Source organism: Corythoichthys intestinalis, chromosome 15 (genome assembly GCF_030265065.1).
Source record: "Corythoichthys intestinalis isolate RoL2023-P3 chromosome 15, ASM3026506v1, whole genome shotgun sequence".
Taxonomy (NCBI): Eukaryota; Metazoa; Chordata; class Actinopteri; order Syngnathiformes; family Syngnathidae; genus Corythoichthys; species Corythoichthys intestinalis.
The window spans coordinates 29,491,660-29,512,734 of record NC_080409.1 but is presented as its reverse complement, the minus strand read 5'-3'; the positions used below and the strand labels follow the sequence as shown (position 1 = coordinate 29,512,734).

Below are 21,075 nucleotides of genomic sequence, written 5' to 3'. Positions count from 1 at the left end.
AATGTTGGGCAGGAATTGGGTGGTGCTGAGGAAAGGAAAGAGGGAGCAGGTCATTATGACCAGAGCTAGGCTTGGCAAGTACAAGGGATAGCATGTATGGATGTGGGGCGAGAGACAATGTGTATTAATAGCGTGTGGGCTATACAGCAGAGAGAGGACAGGGGGGATTGCAGAGGTGATGAGGGAGGGAGAGCCGGTGTTGTCACTAAAAGTTATTTTAATTCACGAGGAGCATTAGTTTGAGGTGGGAAGGGTAGTAATGAAGTTTTAACCCACAACGGGAACGCATCTCCTAATATGAACTGATGAATGGAGGGGGCAGGGGGCGAACATCGCCAGGTATGGGCAGCAATACGCCACAACGGCCTCGAGTCTGCCGGAAAGCCAGAGAAGAAGAAGAATTTCTATTGGGACGGGCTAGCATGTAAACAGAGGAGGGAGGACCTAGAAAGTTGCAACAAGAAGCATGAGATGGACCATAGAACTGTCACAAGGATTTAAAAATAATCCATGAATGCAAGAAGGGCTTCTATTTGGTGTTACTGAGGTCAGGTTGTTCGAATTTGCTTGCTTTACACGTAATGCAGACCTTAGCAACGCTGCTTGGTTACTGACAAAGTGGACCAGTGCAGCGCGCGTCTAGTGGCGGTGTTGTACCGAAATCTGCGATCCGTCAGATTCTGTGACGAAGGAGGGCGATGTTGCCAAAAGCAAGGCCGACAGCAACGAAGATGAGGAATCGAAGAAGGCCACTTACGCTAACGGCGTAAACAGCCATTTGCTACGTAAATGAGGCTATTCACTCGAAGTTGCCGAGGCTTATTTTCCCTTTCACCGAATAAACGTCATGATATTTAATCATGACGCTGACATTTGGAAAATGTCTGCTTCAAAAAATCACACACAGTAGCTATATCATACAGTATATTATGAATTTTTGATGTTTCGAAAATTTCTGCTTGAATAGATTACTTTTGATATTGTGAAATAGTAAGCTGAAATAAATTGCGATTTTTCTTCTTATTCTTCCTGACGAGGTTATTGTGTAAATATCCTCTTCAATGAATTACATTTATTGTATGACTTTTGACGTTGTGAAAATGTGTGTTCTAATAAATTAATTGCTGTATTGTATTTCTGAGATTATGAAATTATCTGCACCTATAAATTACATTATGAATGTATTACTCTTCCTCACACACTCACGCATACACAATTTTCGATGTATAAGGACAATGAATGATGTAAATGTAAATGCGGTAGTTAGTGTGTGATTTCGCTGTATTTTACTTATGCAATTTCCCAGCCCATCGAAGGCAATTCCTTACTTATTTGACATTCCCTTACTGTCATTTGAATGCATGTGTCCTCAAAACGACCACCAGATACTATATTTATAGTGTCACGTTTTCTCATAGGTGCAGATGTGGCTGTCGGAAATGGTGATACTCCTCTACTGTGTCTGAGAACAATCAAGTCACTCTTAAAGCTCTTTGCTGATCTTTTGACACCATCCCAACTCCCCCCTACTATATATCCTCTCAACTGGACCCCCAGAGGGTGTATATTTAATTATTACATTTTCCGATAGGTGCAAATGTGGCTGTCGGAAATAGTGATACTCCTCGACTGTGTCTAAGAACAATCAAAACACTCTTAAAGCTCTTTCCTGATCCCCTGACACTATTCCTACTCCCCCCTACCACATCTTGTCTCAATTTGACCCCCAAAGTCTGTACACTTTATCATGACATTTTCTGATAGGGTCAAATGTGGCTGTCAGAAATTGTGATCCTCCTCAACTGTAGGTGGGGCTGTAACATTGACACTTGCACTTTTGCAATAGCCGATTAACCCAATTTTCAGCTCTGGGGTCCAATTGAAAAAATATGTACTGGGGGAAGTGGGGTCTGTCATTAGATCAGCAAAGAGCTTTAAGGGTGACTTGACTGATTTTAGACACAATACAGGAGGATCACATTTTCTGATGCTGACAATTTCTGTAAGCCACATCGGCACCTATCAGAAATTGTGATCCTCTCTATTGTGTCTAAAATGAAGTCACCACTAAGGCTCTTTGCTGATTTTCTGACCCCCCCCCCCACCCCCCAATACTACATCTCCTCTCAATTGGACCCCCAGAGTTTGTACATTTTGTCATCACTAAACATCACTATCATTAGATCAGCAAAGAGCCTTAAGGGTGACTTGACTGAATTTAGACACAATACAGGAGGATCACATTTTCTGATGCTGACAATTTCTGTAAGCCACATCTGCACCTATCAGAAATTGTGATCCTCCTGTGATGTTTAGTGATGACAAAATGTACAAACTCTGGGGGTCCAATTGAGAGGAGATGCAGTATGGGGGGCGGGGGGTGGGGGGGGCTGTCAGAAAATTAGCAGAGAGGCTTAGTGGTGACTTCATTTTAGACACAATAGGGAGGATCACAATTTCTGACAGCCACGTCTGCACCTACCAGAGGTTGTGACAGTAAAAATATAGTGGAGGTCGTTTTGAGGTATTATATGTTCAGGTGACGGTAAAATAATGTCAGATTAGTAAGGATTTGTCTTTGATGGGCTGGGCAACAGCATAAGGAAAATACAGCGAGATCAATCACAGACTACGGCATATATTTATATCATTATCCTTATGCATTTGAAATTGTGAGTGCATGTGTGGAAGAGTCATAAGTTAAAAGAATGAAAGTAATTTATAAGAGCGCACAATTCCATAATTTCACAAATACAATACAGTACCTAATTTAGAAAAGCGTACATTTTCACAACATCAAAAGCCATACATTTTATGTAATTTATTTAATGGGATATTTACATAATAACCTCATCATGATGAAGAATAATAGCAATTTATTACAGCGGACTATTTCACAATGTCAAAAATTCACATGAAATATCCAAAACTTTTAAAGCATTTTCTTAGTAACGATGTCATGATCGAATGTCACCACGTTAATACCGCGAAAGGGAAAATAAGCCTCGCAACTTGTAGCGAGCCTCGTTTACGTAGCAGTTCACGCCGTTAGCGTAAGTGTTCTTCTTCGTTTCCTCTTCGTCGTTGCTGTCGGCCTTGCTGTTGGCAACATTGCCCTCCTTCGTCACAGATTCTGACGGATCGCAGATTTCGGTACAACAGCGGTAATAAACGTTCATCTCAAAGGCGTGAACGTCAGAGGTAATGCATGGCTTTCAAGTTTAACGGAATGGACTATGTTTGGCTTTTTCATGGTCTGTCTTGTTGTGTTCGACTAAACGACTCTCACTTGACGCGGCCACCTTATGGCGGGCGAACTTTCATATTGAACTGGCTTTGTTGTTAGCATAGCCGTCACACTGACACAGGGAGGGCTCCTGTCTTCTTAGTCCTCCAGATCATATTTTGCGACAAAAACACATAACCGACGAGGCATTATCTACCAGTCGTAAAGTGGCTTGGCTGCTTAGGTGACATTATATTCGCTGGCTAGTCAGCGCCAACTACTTGTTGCGCGAAGGCTTATAGTTAGCTTGTCAAAGATGGCTCTTTCAGGCACTTAATTCTCCATGTGTTTTAACCAACACGTCGCGAGTTAATACAAACGCAACATGAGGGGCCATACAGTACATGCACATTAATTTGCATATTTAACGATGAATAGCATGGACTGTAGAGGTCGATAGCCTTTGTTTCCGCGCCACCTCGTGGCACCTTGGTGTAAAGAATGTTTAGCGTGTGATTTTGGCTGAACAGTTCTTCTGAAAACGTTTTTTTTGTTTGTTTTATGTAAAATCCCCATTCATTTGTATTGGCACATTTAACCAGACACTGTGACATTGCTCAATCAATCCATATTGTCAGGAATTGAGCCAAAAGTAACAGGAAGTGACCTGGAATTGCCCCAAAATATACAGGAAGTGACCCAAAAGCAATTGGATGTGTTCTAGAATTTTCCCCAAATTCACAGGAAGTGACCTAAAATCAGTCAGAAGTAGGCCTGAACGATATTGGAAAAAACTATTGCTGCGATTTTTTTTTTGGGTTTGCGATATTATATTGCGATATAAAAAAAAAATATATATATATATATATATATTTTTTTTTTTAAATAAATTTTCACTAGATGACTTGAATAGCTGTTTGGAAAGACTTTGGATGACTAACAATGACCAGTGTACAGTGATCCCTCATTTTTCGCGGTTAATGGGGACCAGAACCCACTGCGATAAGTGAAAAACCGCGAAGTTGCGCACCCCGCCCCCCAAATTTTTAGTTTTTTGTGTGTGTGCTCAATTTATTTATTCAGATTTAACATTGGAAAGAGATACATATAAGGCATGTTTTTTTCTCACTTTTTCCCCGAAGTATGAGTTTAAAAAATGTATATACAGTACTGTGCAAAAGTTTTAGGCAAGACACCTGCCTAAAACATTTGCACAGTACTGTATATTTCTATTATATTATGTATATACAGGATATACTGTATGTATATATTTTTCCCCAAGTGGAAGCTTCCATGATCCTAATAAATTTAATAATTAAAAAATATATACTGGACTGTCTCAGGAAATTAGAATACACAATATTCTAATTTTTTGAGACAGTCCTGTGTATATATACAGGACTGTCTCAGGAGATTAGAATACACAATATTCTAATTTCCTGAGACAGTCCTGTATATATACACAGGACTGTCTCAAAAAATTAGAATATTGTGTATTCTAATTTTCTGAGACAGTCCAGTATATATACAGTACTGTGCAAAAGTTTTAGGCAGGTGTCCTGCCTAAAACTTTTGCACTGTACTGTATAAATATATATATATATTTATATATTAATAAATGGTTTTAAGCACTTCAAATGTAATAATTATGATCAGTTTTGAACCTAACTGTCCAACAAAATCATTTTTGAACAAGAATAAAGTACTGTAGTAGAAAATGCTAGGCTTTGTTAAATACTTCTGTTTATATACCTTAGCTGTGACTCTTGGTGGACATGTAGGAATTACAAACTCCTCATGATCACTTCTGGCATTTAATTTATATGTCTCAAACGTCTCCACACACACACTCACACACACATTCATTCCAAAGCGGCTTCCTTGCAGAAACTGTTTAACAAGTTAAACGATGATTGACAGCTGCTGCGCTGTGATGTCCGCTTCTTTGGCAAGATCAAAGATACCAGCATTGTTAACTTTACTAAGCAAGAGCTGCAGTGACTGTGAGGTTCAAAGAGCTGGGAGAGGGAGGGTGTGAGGCTCTGTGCATAGCAGAAAGCAGGGCGTATGTGGATTAAAAATAATCAAAACTATCGCACGTCCTTGCGATGGGACTATCGCGCACGCACACATCGCGATGGCGATGTTTAAACGATATATCGTTCAGGCTTAGCTCAGAAGTGACCCGAAAACCAACAGGTGGTGACTCGAGATCAACACAAAGTGCACAAATGCCCCAAAATCAACATGACGTGGCACAAAATAAACACTAATTTACCAGAAATTTCCCCCAAATAGGAAATGACCCAAAATCATAAGTAAGTGACCCAGAGTTGGCCCCAAATAAATAAGAAGTCAACCGGGATTGCCCTAATTTAAAGGAATTGGCATAAAATGAGAGGGAAGGGCCCTTGAAATACCTCAAAATCAACAGAAAGAGGCAAAGTGACTTAAAACTTTCTCAAAATTCTTAGGGAATCCAGAATCATTAAAGAACTCCCAAACAATTTCTCCAGAAAATCTTTAGCATTGTCCTCTTTTCCTTTGTGTGTTTGTTTTCCCAGTAAGAGTGGGATTGTCCCAGGCTATCAGACGATGAGGACATGAGTTTCCCTTTTGAAGCATCAACAACCCAAGTGGACGAAGCTGGCAGCTCCCAGCATGACCCTCACAAAAATGGCAAAATGAACAACAGTCATCCGCATTCGCAGCTCGGTGCGAAAACCTCTTACATTTCATGTACTTTTTTTATTAATAATTGTACAGATTGACTTGATTGATTGATCTATTTTTTGTGTGTCATGATCAGGTTTCCAGGACAATGCAATGTCTCCGGCACTCTCCCTCTTACCAGCAAATGTGGCGGAATACTCCTTATTCCAAAAAAGTGACACAGAATTTCTGCCTTTAACGTAAGAAAATAGATTATTTATCATCACACTTTATTCAGTAGTGGGTTGAATGCATACAAAATTTTATCAACTCCGACCAAATGAAAAAAACATTGGTTGGCAGTAAATGATCATTGGCAGCCCTCCCAGCCAAAATGGATTGGATGTCAAGCACCGTCAATGGCAGGCAGTTAAAGGAGTGCCTGTTAAAGGTATAGGGAAACTTTTACAAAGTCCCGACTTGAATGTAAACATTGCCATTGCAGTTGCTGAGGAAATTTTGGGTATAACTGATGTCACAAGCAGTGGTGGACTGTCTGAAATACTTGCAGTTGATTGGCTAAAAAAGTTCTGGAATTAAAAAAATGTCTGCTCATAGTAAGTTAGTTTACTTCCTGAAATCTTGGCTTTTATTGACATTTTTCTCCACTGTTACACATCATAAAAACATAATTGTTTTTCTTTTTCTTTCAAATAGTTTAACAACATTTTTTTCTTTTTGAATGGATTTGATCATAAGCATTCACCGTTACTTTAAAAATGGTGATTAATAATATATTGTTTTCTGTCTTTTTCCTTTTTTTCTTAGTGCGTGTCCCGACTTTTCAGCGGTACATGAGCATGATGAGGGCTCCTTGTCTCAGCACCCTTTGGCCCAGGAGACCGTGACAACGTTAACAGAAGCGGATCCGGTCGTTGAGGCCACCAGTGAGAGTTACATCACCTCCGGGTCTCGCGACACGCGACCCGACGCCGCCAGCGAGCTGCTGTACCGGGATTTGCTGTCGCAAAGCAGCAAATCCTATGCGGAACTGTCAAGTGCCGCCAGATCAAAGCGTGATGGTACCGAAGAGTCCTACCTTGGCTTCCAGCCACACTCGGAGTCCACGCCAGGTGTTATGAGTGTCCCGGTCAGGTCTGCTGTTAAGTCAGGGACGCTGTCCATCATTCCATCCAACAACCAGAGTTACCATTGCCAACAAGGTTATTAAACAAACTACAGAAACCTAATGTTTTGAGAGACATTGTTAGCAATGCTTGCCCACTCATTCTGCTCTTTCATACCCTAATCTGTTCTATCATCCCTCTTCCTGCTCTATTGGTTATTTGTTGAATCCCTCAACACATTCCTAGGTAAAGGAATTCGTAATGAGCTTGCAAAGCTATTTATAAGATAGGTCAAAAAACAAAAGAAAATTGCCCACAATGAAACTCCTGTTTCGGATTAGTCCTTATCTTTATTTTCGTTTTAGTTGACCAGACCAACCCGAGCAGCGACTTGTCACTGGTACCAGATGCGTCTTCCAGTGTCAAGTTGGGCTCGGCGGTCGCTAGCTCCGCCCCCTACTGGAGCTCCGAGCCCAGCGCGCCGCCCAAAAAGGCAGACCTCAACATTGAAGAAAGGATTCCGGTACGTGGAACAGAAAAATAAATCCTCATTATACAACCGATTTAACCAAAGTTATTAAAGTAAGTAACATCAAAGCACTTCCTCTCTTCTTTTATGTAGTTGTATCTCCAAAACCTGGGTATTCATCGCTCCCCCGCCGAAATCCTGACACCGTTTGTGCCTAGTGGACCAATCAGGGAGCCCGAATTCTCCCCCACCGATCTCAGCACCATCAAGGATTCTGCGGGAGGGACACCCACAAAGAGTGTGCAATCATCTCAAGGTAAACAGAGTCTATCGTCTCATTCAATTGAAACTTGACATAAGGTATTAAGTAGCAGTGCAACGATGTGCGGTTCAAAGCCGAACCGTACGGTTCGCCCTGTACGGTTCTATACGCCTTTATGAACCACGCCTTTTCGGTTTTGCAATTAATTTATTCCGAACACTTATGGAATAAATTGGTCGAGCTCTGTGTGTTACTGTGACGTGAAGCACAGCTGTGGAGAAATTCCCGCCCTGCAAGTAAATGTCCAATTGCTGTCAAGTACCTGTGTAATAGGAGCTGAGTAATGCCCTCTCTCGCTTACGAGCAGTGTTGTCACAGATTACTTGAAAAAGTAATTTGATTACTGATTACGCCTCAAAAAAGTAATCTAGTTACTTTATTGATTACTTAATTATCAAAGTAACTAAGTTACTTTAAAAGTAATCTATCAGTTACTTTTTACCCATTTTTCTCCCTTTGCCGCCTCAACATAAGAATGACAACAGAAAAATGTCATCACATGTAATTGACTTTCCGATGATTGAATTTAAAGGGGAATATCAGAATTTCGCGCTAGCTTAGCCACTCTGGAGCCTTGAAACTAACAAATATCTGACAAACTGCTTGGAATTTATTGAAATGAACTCCACCGACCAATTAAACCCAGCTAACTCTAAGATTAAGCCTAATGTAAAACTGCTGAATTTTGGGTTATGGTTAACAGCATATCAGTGCCAATGTAAAACATTGCAAACTTACTGCACAAAATTGCAAAGGTGGTGGCGGGCGCGGATGCACGTGCGTAACTCGGAAGTACTCCTCTCAACGCACACGCGGTCAGTTTGGCCACAAAACGTGGCGTCAACTCAGCACTTTACACTCAATTGGACTTCCAACACATCCCACAGATGCTAAACGAACACATCACCTCACGGCATAAATGTGCAACACGCATATGAAGTAAACAAAGCTTGCCAACTTGGAGCGATGAGTGCCCGTCATTGCTACAGCAAAGCTACGAAACAACCGTGCATGTAGGGGGTCCAACCTTTTGCTGATACCCTCCAGAATGAAGGAAAAATACTCACCTTCATTCATGGATATCCACAGATCAACATTCCCTCGCAACGTCTCAACACTCGGCTCGAATGTCCACCCGCCTGGCCCACGCCTTCAGTCCCACAACACATTTGACGCGGGACCAAAACAGGAAATAGCTAAGAGGTTGTCATGGTAACACGTACCGGGAAGCTTTTATTTTAGCATTTTCTATACAAAATGCTCTTCGTACATGACTACAATATTCCTCATTCTACATATGTTATGAGGCAATGAAAAAATAGTAACGCAGAGACACTAAGGAAACTAACTTTAATCAGATTACTGGTGTAGAAAAATGAACGCGTTAGATTATTCGTTACTGAAAAAAGTAATCAGATTACAGTAACGCGTTACTCACAGACGCGTTACTGACAACACTGCTTACGAGCGACGTGAAAGCTATGGTGAGCGGAGGAGTGGCTTTTTGGTGCGCCTTACAGTGCGGAAAATACGGTACTTTTATTTTTTTGCCCACAGCAAGATATGTGTGGGCATCACCAATACGACATTTGGAGGTCAAATGGGGGCTGCAATTGGTCCCTGGGCCGCAAATTTTGAGACCCCTGTCCTATATGAATGAAATAAAACCTTAAAAAAAAAATTTTTTTTTTTAAACTTCACGCTTTTACTACTACTGTGTGTGTATTTCAGTAGTCAGTCACTACCAGTGTTGTTAATAACGGCGTTACAATATAACGGCGTTACAAACGGTGTTATTTTTTTCAGTAGTGAGTAATCTAATTAATTACTTTTCTCATTTTGGCAACGCCGTTACCGTTACGGAGGCGGGAAAGGCGTGCGTTACTATGCATTACTAAGTTGGTTGAATAAAAAAAGTCAGAGAGACAGACTCACGGAGACGAGAGAGCAGGGCAGGAGTGGGAAAGACGCCATTGCAAACGCGATGCTAGGAGGCTCAATAATACCTGACTGTAGCCTACAAACTACGCCCACATGATACGGTAGATATCACATATTATAGAACTAGATGCAAATGTTAGACACGGCTGCATTGGCAACATGTTTAAGGACTACATGCGTTAGTAAACAGCCGCCATCTTAAAGCAGTAGACCTCTCAGGAAGGCTCTGTTGTAGAGATCCTTCCTAGCGAACCTACTTTTTTTTTTTTTTTTAATCTAAAATGGTCCTAAATCGGCAAAGTCTTGACTTAAATCGATCTTTAAATGATGAAACAGTTTTAAAACTTACACATGTTGAAAGTAGACAGAAGGGAACTAATGCAATAGCGGGAGCAATTTTAACAACTTTAACGGCTGATTCACAACTTTAAATGACTTCCACACATAGCAAAGGTTACTATCTAGTTATCGCAATATCCGCAATACCCCTGTGTCTAGTTAAGTTTAGGGTAAAGAATTGGGCTAGGCCAATTGTCACAAAAACCCTTTAAACTTCACATTGTGTGCCCTTTTTTTTTTCTTTTTTTTTGAGAAAAAAAAAACAAAACATGAAAATTATCACTAGTTACTTTGCCAAGTAACTAATTACGCTTAAATTCATGTAACTGAGTTACTAACACAATTACTTTTTGGGAGAATTTGTAACTGTAATTAATTACTTTTTTAAAGTAAAATTAACAACACTGGTCACTACACTAGCCAAAGAGCTAAGAGGCATTTTAACAGTTGAAAATGTTTACATTTTAAGTGTTTCATTTTCTTAAAAGCAAAATAAAGGCAGTCTTTTGGAAAGTCAGACTCGTTTTGTTTTTGTTTGTTTTGTTTTTTTTATGCCGAACCGAAACCGTGATCCCAAAACCGAGGTTCAAACCGAACCGTAGGCTAACCGAACCGTTGCACCCCGAGTATTAAGCCACTGAAATACTCCCTTAAAGTGACCTAAGTCCTCCCAAAAAGTGAACTAAGTCCTCTTAAATCTACTGACATAATAATTTAAATTTTATTGCTTTTTATATAACTATTTTGCAGTGTAGACAAGAGAGTGAGAGTGTAATCTTCTTTATGACACTGTCATTGGCCGCTATTGATGGCGATAGGCAAAGTATATAAATTTAAAAAATTAAAAGATGGTATTTACTGTTTTGAAAATACATAAAATGAAAAAATACTGGAGTGCTTCTTTTCCTGATGTTTTCTAATTAAAGAAATGTATAAAAATGGTAAACAACAAGAATATATCCTCTTAATAGGTTAAAAATGGATTGGACTAGGGCTGCAGCTATCGAATATTTTAGTAATCGAGTAATCGACTGAAAATTCTATCGATTAATCGAGTAATCGGATAAAACAAATATATTTTTAGGTGAAGAGCAATTATAAATATACATGAGAAAACAAGACATTTAATCTAATTTTGAACCATTTTCAGTCAATCAATGTCTTTATTTTCGATGTATATTGTTGAAAACAGCCAACAATTGCATCTCAGATGTAACTAGAATTAAAAAAAAAAAAAAAAAAAGACTAATTCACTGCTTTCACTCAAAAAACTTTAGATCTTATTACAAAAAAATATATATATATCTTACCTAAAAATGCCGTTACGCTTGATAACACACATCACTTAAAAGTTTGGATTTTTTTCCCACGTCTTTCAATTGAATTTCTCTTTGTGTCAATCCATTTTTAAGTTCTAGTTAAGTTTTAAGTTAGTCTAAACTGTAAGTCCTGATAGGATTTAGAGTTTTTGCAGTGTTCAAAATAAATGTATGATACAGGCTGTATTGGAGCAAATTAGCACCAGTGCTACTTGGTGTTTTATCCAGCAATGACTAGTGAGCTAAAATTGATAGTTAGCATGATTAAGTTTTTATTTTACACCCTCATCACTCCACAATGCTATGTTATGTTAAAGCCTGTATGTAAGATACGTTAGCCAAGCATCGACAGTGGTCATAATTAATAGAAACCTAGCCCTCCGAAGGGCTAACGTGACTTCAGAACAGGAACGTTATTCTTATTTATTAGGGCTTAGCGCTCTTTATTAGGGCTTAGCGCTCTTTATTAGCGCTTAGCGCTCTTTATTAGCGCTTAGCGCTCTACTGCTTTAAGATGGCGGCTGTTTACTAAAGCTGCCCAGACGCGGCCGAGTCTGTCATTTAGCATCTAGTTCAACATACATGTGATCTCTATGAGACGCATGAGACGCTACCTGTACCAACGTAGCATCGTACGGGCTAGTATTTAGCAACGTCGGCGTCGTTTGTGGCGGCTGTCGGCTGCAGTAAGTCCCCCCCCCCCCCCCCCCTTCTTCCTCTCCGCACGTGACAGCGCGTTGTCCCGCATTAAAAGTAGTCCGAGCAAAACGTGATGCTTAGAGCTGTCAAAATAAACGATTACTCGAGGTGAATAAAATTACTCGGATCAGTTTTTAAACTCGAGTTACTCGAGTTGCTCGAGTACTCGTTTCAGCTCTAGATTGGACATCCATCGTTGTCACTGGCATTGCAACATGATCACGCACTGCCAATAAGTCTATCATCAACAACAGGGTTTTACTTGTCTTTTTTTCCCCAAACTTATTTGAAAATAATAGCAACAGAAGGTATACTGTGGAATTGGTCTGTTTCTGCACTGTTCTAATAAAGAGAAAAATAATACTGCTTCTTTCCATATTTTTCTTGTTAAAAAAATAGGTAGAAACGAAATAAAAATAGAAACATTTCAAGAGTAAATAAGAGACTATTTAGTATTATGAGACTCAAAAAGGATTTGGACAAATTCTAGGTCCTCAATATCACTAAATGAATCATTGACTATCAAAAAAAATGTTGATTCATTTGATAACCGTTTCGTTTTAGATTAACTCATTGCTTGCTGTTGACATCCAGTTAATTCTAACTGGGATGACTGGCAGTGAATGCTCATTTGAATGCCATTGATGGCGCTAGATGTCCAATCCATTTTGAGCGGGAGGTGCGATTGTGCAAATTCAACAGGCGACCAATAATGGCAGCCAATGACTTACTGGTGTTTGCCCTGTTTTATTCCAGCTGGCAGCCCTCCTAAAGGAGATCTTTCAGATGGCACTGTGTCTTCAGCTTCTGGCCAAGACTCTTGTTTGTTAGCTGTGTCACTTCCAGGAGGGACGGCGACATCCACATCGTCCACCGACGGCATTGATCTGGACACTCCCTCTCTTCAGAGTGTTATTTATAAACCCCGAGCTCGCTCCTCGCTGTTCCCAATCCGGTCAGAGGAACCCAGAGAAAGTTACGCGTCGGCAAAGCTCGCTGTCGTAAGCGAAGATCCAGTTTCGCCGAGGCGTGCCGAGCCTGAAGGTTGCAGCGCCGCCCCTCGCTCGCCGCTAACCGCCGGACCGTCACCAGCTCTGGACGACAAGGAGTCCCACATCTCGCCAGATGAGGCGTCGCCACCATCCGATCATGCACCGTCTCTCGAGGACTCGGATCGTCAATCGGTGATGAGTGACAGAAGCGGGCGGAGTTCGCTAACCCTCAGAGTGGAAGAACTGCTGCGGGGTCAAACCTCACCCTCCGGCGTGTCGGACCCCAAAAACAAAAGTGAGACCATCTGGTTTTCGTCCCAAAATTTGTTTGTTGTCAAAGTGCTAAAATGCCTTTGCCTCACAGAGCGATTCCTCCGCAACTTGTCAGAAGGTCAGTTTGACTCGCTGGACTTGGACAAAGAAGATCGGCGTTGCATTGAAGAGATCAAGGCAGCGATGCTAGCCAACAACTTTGTCACGGTGAGAATCTTGGACCATCCCACTTAACGTGTTCACTGCCTTTGACGGTGGTACAAGTCCAATCCATTTGAACATGGAGGGTTTGAAGCGAACAAACTGATAATTCGCTGCCAGCCCACCCAGTTCAATGACTTGGATGTCTATTTAGTTACAAAGTAATTTAAATTCACTGCAGAAGAATGAAAAGAGCCATAAGCGACTCTGAGGCAGCTTGTTGGCATCTTATCCATCATCGTCAATGGCACTAAAAAGGTTCAAATCAATCTTAAAGCTGAATGCTAAGTTAACTGCGTTTTGTCGCATGCCAATGCGTCGTTCACGCTATACCTGTTGCGAAATGCTGTTTTGTGTTCACACTGACCTAAAAGAACAACTTCCGGCTCATGTAACGTAAAAATAATAACATAAAGACTTTAATAGTAGTTTAACATTTACATTCTCTCCTAATATTACTTTAATCTCCTAGTATTACGCCAAAGTAGTTCTGTACTGGGAGTGTTAAAAAAATTGACTCGAGATATATCGCCATATTACATCACACAATTCCCGTACAGATTCAAAACACGTCTGTATCGTTCCTTACACGTGCGTTTTTGCTGGAAATAAACAATACAGTGGCTGCACTTGTACTTTCGTCCACTAGTTGGCAACGCACAGCAGCATTGCCTGGCAATCTGTTGTTGATTAATCCGAGTATCGATTTCTGTATGTGGCCCTCTAGTGGTTGGCCAGTGGTTGGCCGCCATTACTGCGTCAATCAATGTAAACTATAACGATAGCTGCTGTTGGCTGTGCACTGCGGCACATCTCAGCAAAGGCGGACGGGGTATTTCCGGTCATTTTGTTCGGATTAGACAACAGAGATGGAGATAGGCAATGCCTCGAAGCACCTTTTATATGTCTGAAATTTGGGCTCATTTTGGTTTTTACTGCAAAACCGGAGGCATGGAGTATTTAGAATCCTGCATTTAAGCTGTTTTGGACTAAAACAGGTTTGCACTAAAAAATAGAAAATATCAAAATGAAACATAAAACAACATTTACTTGAGTGGTGGATGAGGTTTCAGGAATAAATTGATGTAAAAGTTCTCTTATGCATACGTAAAGATTGAGGGGAGGCAGGCAGGGCAGTGGCCCCCTTATGACATAACCTTCTGACTCTGTTAGCACCTTCAAGTCACATCTGAAGACCTTTATTTCAACAGACTTATTCTAATTGTTTTATTTGTATATGTGTATTTAACTTTATTTTTTATTTGTTTTAATCTTGTACGGTGACCTTGAGTGTCTTGAAAGGCCCCTTGAAATAAAATGTATTATTATTACAATAATCCATGGTTCTACTTAAATGTTTCTTTTGTAGTGGCAACAAAGATTCTCTTGTTAACAAGTTGGTTTTTACATGAAAAACATCGCTTTCTCACAAACTTTAGCTTTGGGAACGGTAACACAAAGCTAAGGATGCATTTGTGTTTGTGCACAAAAGAATTTAAAGAGTGTTGTTAAATGTAACACTTGTAGCTGTAAAAGACTGAACACACCCTAATTGGCAACATCATTGGTCCGCGGAGCCGAACTAAATGGAATTAAAGCATCATTTTAAAATTTTTAACGAGAAAAAAAAAATCAAGCCCATTTGTCCCAACAGTATAATAATGAATAAGCCACTTTGTTATAAAAAACGCAGGAATCAAATGAAGGGGAAAAAAATATAGCCGTTTATAATCTGGAAATAATGGAAATAAAACTAAGAAGTTTATGCATGTGTGCTAAGTGCCTTTGGGAAAAAAATCACGGCATTTGGAAACATATGAGTTCTAAAAACATTACCAAAAAATAATTAGCAAATTTGTGAAAATTTGTGAAAAACAAAATGGCATGCTTTAAAAAAATACATTTTTATTTACATGCTCAAAAAATTCCATCAAATATCCTATTCAGAAACATAAAATGACTTGGTGTGAATGTTTTAATTTTGACAGTTTCAATTAATTTGAATTGTTAAATCAACTTTTATGTCACTTGGATATGCAAATCAGGTTGGCATCCTCATCCTTGATATTGCAGGTAAGAGTGTTGCATTTGTTGCAGTGAGACTGAATGCATCATTCCTTCATTTTTCATGACATTATCACGTCATAACTCTCCTAGAGTGAAAGCAGCACAGACACAGAAAGCACAGCGGTGTCCAGTGTGGCGGCATCTGTGATGCCCAACCTTTCTGACCCCACCCACCACGTGAGAGAGACTACCAGCGCTAACGTAAAGGCGCACACGTCCATTACTATCGCTGCCCGCAAGCGACCTGATGCCTCCTTCCCAGCTCCATCTGAGCCTCCCCCGCTGGACACAGGCTGCGTACGCTCCATTTGTAGGCAAGTTTAACTCATTGGAAACAACTGATATTTGATAGTGATAATTTCCAATTTCCAATCCACTATCACTGTCAGTGCCATTGTCAGATGATCGTTCACTGCCAGCTAAGGCTGCCAAAATTCGTCGACTAATTGATTTTGATAGTCGTTCATTAAAATAGTTCAGTTTTGTTGACCGAAAAATGTTTTATCCTCTTTCTTCAGCCTCTTAATATTAGATATACAATTGATATATTTTTAAATTTGTAATAAAAAAAAAAGTTTTGTTTACATTGCAAAGATTTTTAAAACTTTTATTTTAATAAAAAGAAAATTAAATTAAAATTCTCTTAATTACTTATGAAAAATAATATTTTAAATTAAAAAAATAAGATTTTTAGAAATGGAAAAAACTAAATGTTAAGTTTTTTTTTTTAAATCTATTTTTTACAATTTTAAGTTTTACGTATGTACATTATTCAAATATTTCTTTTTAAAAGTAATCTGAATTTAGTAAATAGACTCAATTAAAAAAAAAATTAGCATTTAAAAAGTTTCTATACATTTTTTTAAATATAAAAGATTAATTTGTATTTGTATTTATTTAAATATCATTTTCTCAGTAAATAAAAGCAAAAATGCAAATCTCTGTTTCTGGCTGCTATTGAGTTAAAAAGAAAGGGACAAAACTATAAATATATATATAGATATATATTTTTTTAAATTCATTTTAAAAACATTTGAACATTGTTTTTATAATGTGCTCTGTGAATTGCTGGCAACCAATTCAGGCTGCCTCCTGCCTATAGTTAGCTGGGATAGTCACCTCCGCGTGCGTCCCTCATGAGGATAAGCCGCATGGAAGATGAATGAATGTTTTTTAGAATTAAATCTGATTGTGTAGGAATCCTGATGCCACAAAGTCACCATTGGAAGAAGAAAGAAGAGCGATAGCAACTGAGGCAGAGTCAGAGGAGCCATCCCAGCGGTGTGATGTCGCCGAAGACACTGTCATCCCGTTCAACCACGTGTCGCGCACCCATCTCACCCTGTCGCCAAAGCCCGGCCCCCTGGGCCCTTCGCCATCATCATCGTCGTCGTCATCGTCTGGCGCGCGGGCACAATTGGAGCCTCCCACTGACGCGTTTGTCCCGCTGAGGCGCTCTTCGCCCCCTGTCAGTTGTGCAGATGAGGGCGTCGGCCTGTCCGGCCCCCTTCCCGAGTTGGACCCGCACGATCCGCCCACGTCTACTGTAGGAGCAACCGGTCATCATCAGCATCAATCTTTCACCAGCAACGCCATGAGGAGCTACACACCTGAAACTCCAGGTAAACTCCTTCTGAGCACGCTTTTCAATATTACATTTGCTAAAGAAGTGAATTTGTCACAAGAAAAAGATTTTTTTTTTTTAAATAAATTAATTCTTTTGTTCAAGGAATCAATTAGGGTCAATGGATTAATTATATATAGATATATAATATATATACATAACCTTTAAAAAATTACCCGTTAGTAAAAGATTAATTTCACACATTTTGTAAGGTCAAGTTGGGGACAAAATAATTTTAAAATGAATCCGTTGGTACATAATTTCATTATGGTAAATGAAGACATCTGAACGTCATATATCAAATGATGTAGCTTCATTATGTTTCGCGCAACCCCTTAACAAGAATTAAGTAAACTTATGTTTCAGTAGCGGTTTTAAAATGTACATAGCTTTACATTTTTAAGATTTTAAATTCAAAACATTAATGAAATGAAAAGCATATAAACATTTTCTGCAAGGTAACATAATTTCTCTTTTTTTTTCAAGGTGTGAAATTTAAGATGAAACTGCATTTTATGGTAAATGAAAAAATCTGAAGGTCAAAATAATATTTTATAGCTTTAGCTTAAAATTATTTCGTTCAACCACTTAACATAGAAAAGATAAAAGTTAACCATATAGGTAAGATTACAGTACTGCTGCATATAGTTTCAAAATTCATATAACATACGATAAATGAAATGAAAAACTCAGTGAACGTTTTCTTGAAGATCTATTTTCTCATAAATTTGAAAGTATACATTTTTTAAACAAACATAATAATTTTGTATATGGTATTGGTCTAAAGGAGGTTGAGTTGCATCTAATATCTAGAATTGATTAAGATAATTTTTCCATTTTAAAATATGCGCTCTGTTAAAAAAAAGGTGTAATAATCACGCGTGGAAATATTAGAACTAATTTTCAGCACATAATTCTTAAACTTACGTTTTATTAATTTATCAAAATTGTGTTGCACAATAACCTTATAAAGACCATTTATGATGGGAATGGCTAAACGGAAGTCAAGTTTTATCAATATTCAGAATGTCTAAAATAATGACTTCAGGAAGCATTAATTAAAGGGAAAGACAATCCTTTTGTCTATTGAATCTTGTTTAATAAACTGAAAAACTAAGAATTTCAGAAAAAGATCAATAAAAGCCATTATTTCCAGGAAAGTAAATGGAGGCAGCCATTTTATTAATGCTGGTACTATTTTAGCCAATCAAATTTGAATATCCCAAATTAACCAAACTTCCTTATTGTGTCATTATCACATGTGCCTGTGCTAGAGTCTATTGGAGTGTATGTGCGTGGGTATAACTGACATCACAAAATGCCTGTGCTCATAAGTTTTTTTTTTTTTTTTGAGTGAGTGTGTGTGTAAAGATTTCTCTATTTTTCAAATGTCTAAGAAATTTGCAATTTGCCTACACAAGTACTTTGAGCAACTATATTCTTTATGAATGTCATTTCTACTAGTTGACATTAAAATATTAAAGTAATAACACTAAATTAAGTAAGTAAATATTTGAAATATTATTAGATATCAGAAAATTATCAAATATAATAAATAAACATCTCAAAAATAAATTCCATATGAGTTATAATTTTTAGCAAATTTTTTTTTTGCATTAATAGCATATTGAATTTTGAAATTCTGAAGTTGCATTTTTATTTATTTTTTTGTTGTAGTAAGGGATGAGAATAACGGCCATGTGGCGGCACCGGCGCTGCGTCCTTACAAACCTCGAGGTACCGATGAGCTCTTCTTCATGCCTGACATGGAAGGCCGCCGCCCCGTGTCATCTTCATGCACAACCATGGAGAGCTCGCACACGGGTAAAGTTCCCAAAGCAGACCTGTCGCACAACCACCCTCCAATCTATAATGAATAGGATCGGCTTTCTGGCCCGCTACGCAGATGTTAGCAATGTATGCTCAACTCGGAGTCTTATATTTCACATTCTTTTTTTCCCTTGAATATTTCATGAAGTCGTTCAGCTGCTGCTTGGAAAAGCTAACTTTGTTAACTTGTTCATTGATATTGAGCGGATTTGAACTGGGATGGCTCGCATTAAACCACCATGTTTCGGTGCCATTGACGAGAGACATCCAATCTATTCAGACTGGAAGGGCTGGCAGCGAACGAATGTTAATTTATGAAAAGCGTTCAAGCTGTTAGAGCAGTTAGAAATTTGTTAATATTTTTCCTAAGTTTTAAATTATTATTTTTTATTTTTTTTGCTTACCCATGTTTTAGCTTACCCATGTAATGTTTTGTCCACACCAGCCAGCATTTAGCAGCTGCTACTGCTTTGATATTTTGCACCACTTGATTGTCCATGCGCTTCACAAAGGACAGGAGATCCTTTTACATCACCATCGCTGTTTCACCTGCCCGCCAGGTCTGGACGACGCCGTGCCGCCGCAGTTCCCCCCTGAAGTCCTGGGCAAGTGCGACGCAGGACTGGATCGTGGAGTCGCCATCAAACACTCCAAGGGCATCTACAGCAAAAAGCGCACCAATGCGAAGGCCTCTCTCTACCAAGGTCACTTTCACTCAATGGCTGCCTTTGATGGCGATAGATGTCTGATACATTTGAACTTTGACTCCATTGCTAGCCCCTCCTAGTCAAAATGAATTAGAAATAAGAAAATGAGACATTTCCAGAAATCTGCTTTGGTCTGAAAACAATCATGCATTGAGGGGGGAAAAAAGTAGAGTTGTCCGATAATGACTTTTTAACCGATATTCCAATATTGTCCAACTCCAAAAATCCGATACCGATATCATACCTGTACTGATATATGCGGTCGTGGGCTTAACTGCGACATGAATACAAATGATCTGCTCAAATAATGAATACCAAACATCTTAGTTTGGAGACATCTAATGGTCAATAATCATAACCGCTGTCCTAACCTATGACCAGGCCTTGTACAAAGGCAGAAGGAGTCTACATTCATTTTGAAGGCAACGTGCATATTGGCCCAAGACCGATAATGTAAACCAATGTTGATATTATCCGCTATCACTTTAAAATGCTTTTATTGGCCGATATTATCGGTTACCAGATAATATTGTACAATTCTAGTATTCAGTCAGCCATCAATTGTACAAGTGCTTACATTTATAAATATGTGAGATTCCTGAATATTTCGTCATAGATATATCTCAACTATCAGAGAAAAAAAATACAGAAAATCAGATTGTCTGACTCTTAAAAAAAATAATTCTTCATCTTTATTGTATGTTTTTTTTTAATTAATATATGTATTTCTTATATGACATAGTACAGTGTTGAGATGAACTTTTGTTATTGATGGTAATAATATATGTAAATACATGGATGAATGGATATTAATAACGAAACTTCCATCATTAGGGCTGGGCGATATGGCCTTAAGTACGTATCACGATAAATTGAGCAGATTTACCTCGATAATGATAAATTACGATAAATTCGCCCAAGCGGACTGTTATATAATTTGAAAATTTGAATCAATGCATGGAATACAAATTAACCGTTTCTCATTAAATGTATTTAACCAGCTTCCAATTTAAAAATTGCAAATGCAGTCTAAACATTAAGTATTTTTAAAAAATCTTGTAAACAATAAGAATTCTAGTGTGAAAATTTATAACAGCTTGTATGACTTGAAAAATGTACAACATTATAAAAATCAACATGACGACTGTGCAAACATGTTATTCTAACCCAAATGACTTGCAGCTTTAACAGTACACTTCAGACAACTTATTGGTAATGGCTGCTGTGAAATAATTATTCAAAACAAGTGTTACGTCAAGGTTTCAGGTTTTATTTTTTATTTTTTTC

The 21,075-nt window shown here is 38.7% G+C and overlaps 1 protein-coding gene across 1 annotated transcript in view; it reads left to right on the top strand.

The window, feature by feature from the left end:
• Window positions 1-524: 524 nt before the first annotated feature.
• Window positions 525-21,075, top strand: part of alms1 (ALMS1 centrosome and basal body associated protein) — a 35,736-nt gene continuing 15,185 nt past the window's right edge. The window contains exons 1-12 of the mRNA XM_057860436.1: window positions 525-552; window positions 5,795-5,941; window positions 6,036-6,138; window positions 6,707-7,101; window positions 7,371-7,528; window positions 7,628-7,790; window positions 12,851-13,381; window positions 13,451-13,566; window positions 15,718-15,941; window positions 16,825-17,249; window positions 18,929-19,075; window positions 19,642-19,785. Of these exons, the coding sequence (XP_057716419.1) occupies window positions 5,830-5,941; window positions 6,036-6,138; window positions 6,707-7,101; window positions 7,371-7,528; window positions 7,628-7,790; window positions 12,851-13,381; window positions 13,451-13,566; window positions 15,718-15,941; window positions 16,825-17,249; window positions 18,929-19,075; window positions 19,642-19,785 (2,518 nt within the window). The 5' untranslated portion in view covers window positions 525-552; window positions 5,795-5,829. The remainder of the gene's footprint in view (window positions 553-5,794; window positions 5,942-6,035; window positions 6,139-6,706; window positions 7,102-7,370; window positions 7,529-7,627; window positions 7,791-12,850; window positions 13,382-13,450; window positions 13,567-15,717; window positions 15,942-16,824; window positions 17,250-18,928; window positions 19,076-19,641; window positions 19,786-21,075) is intronic.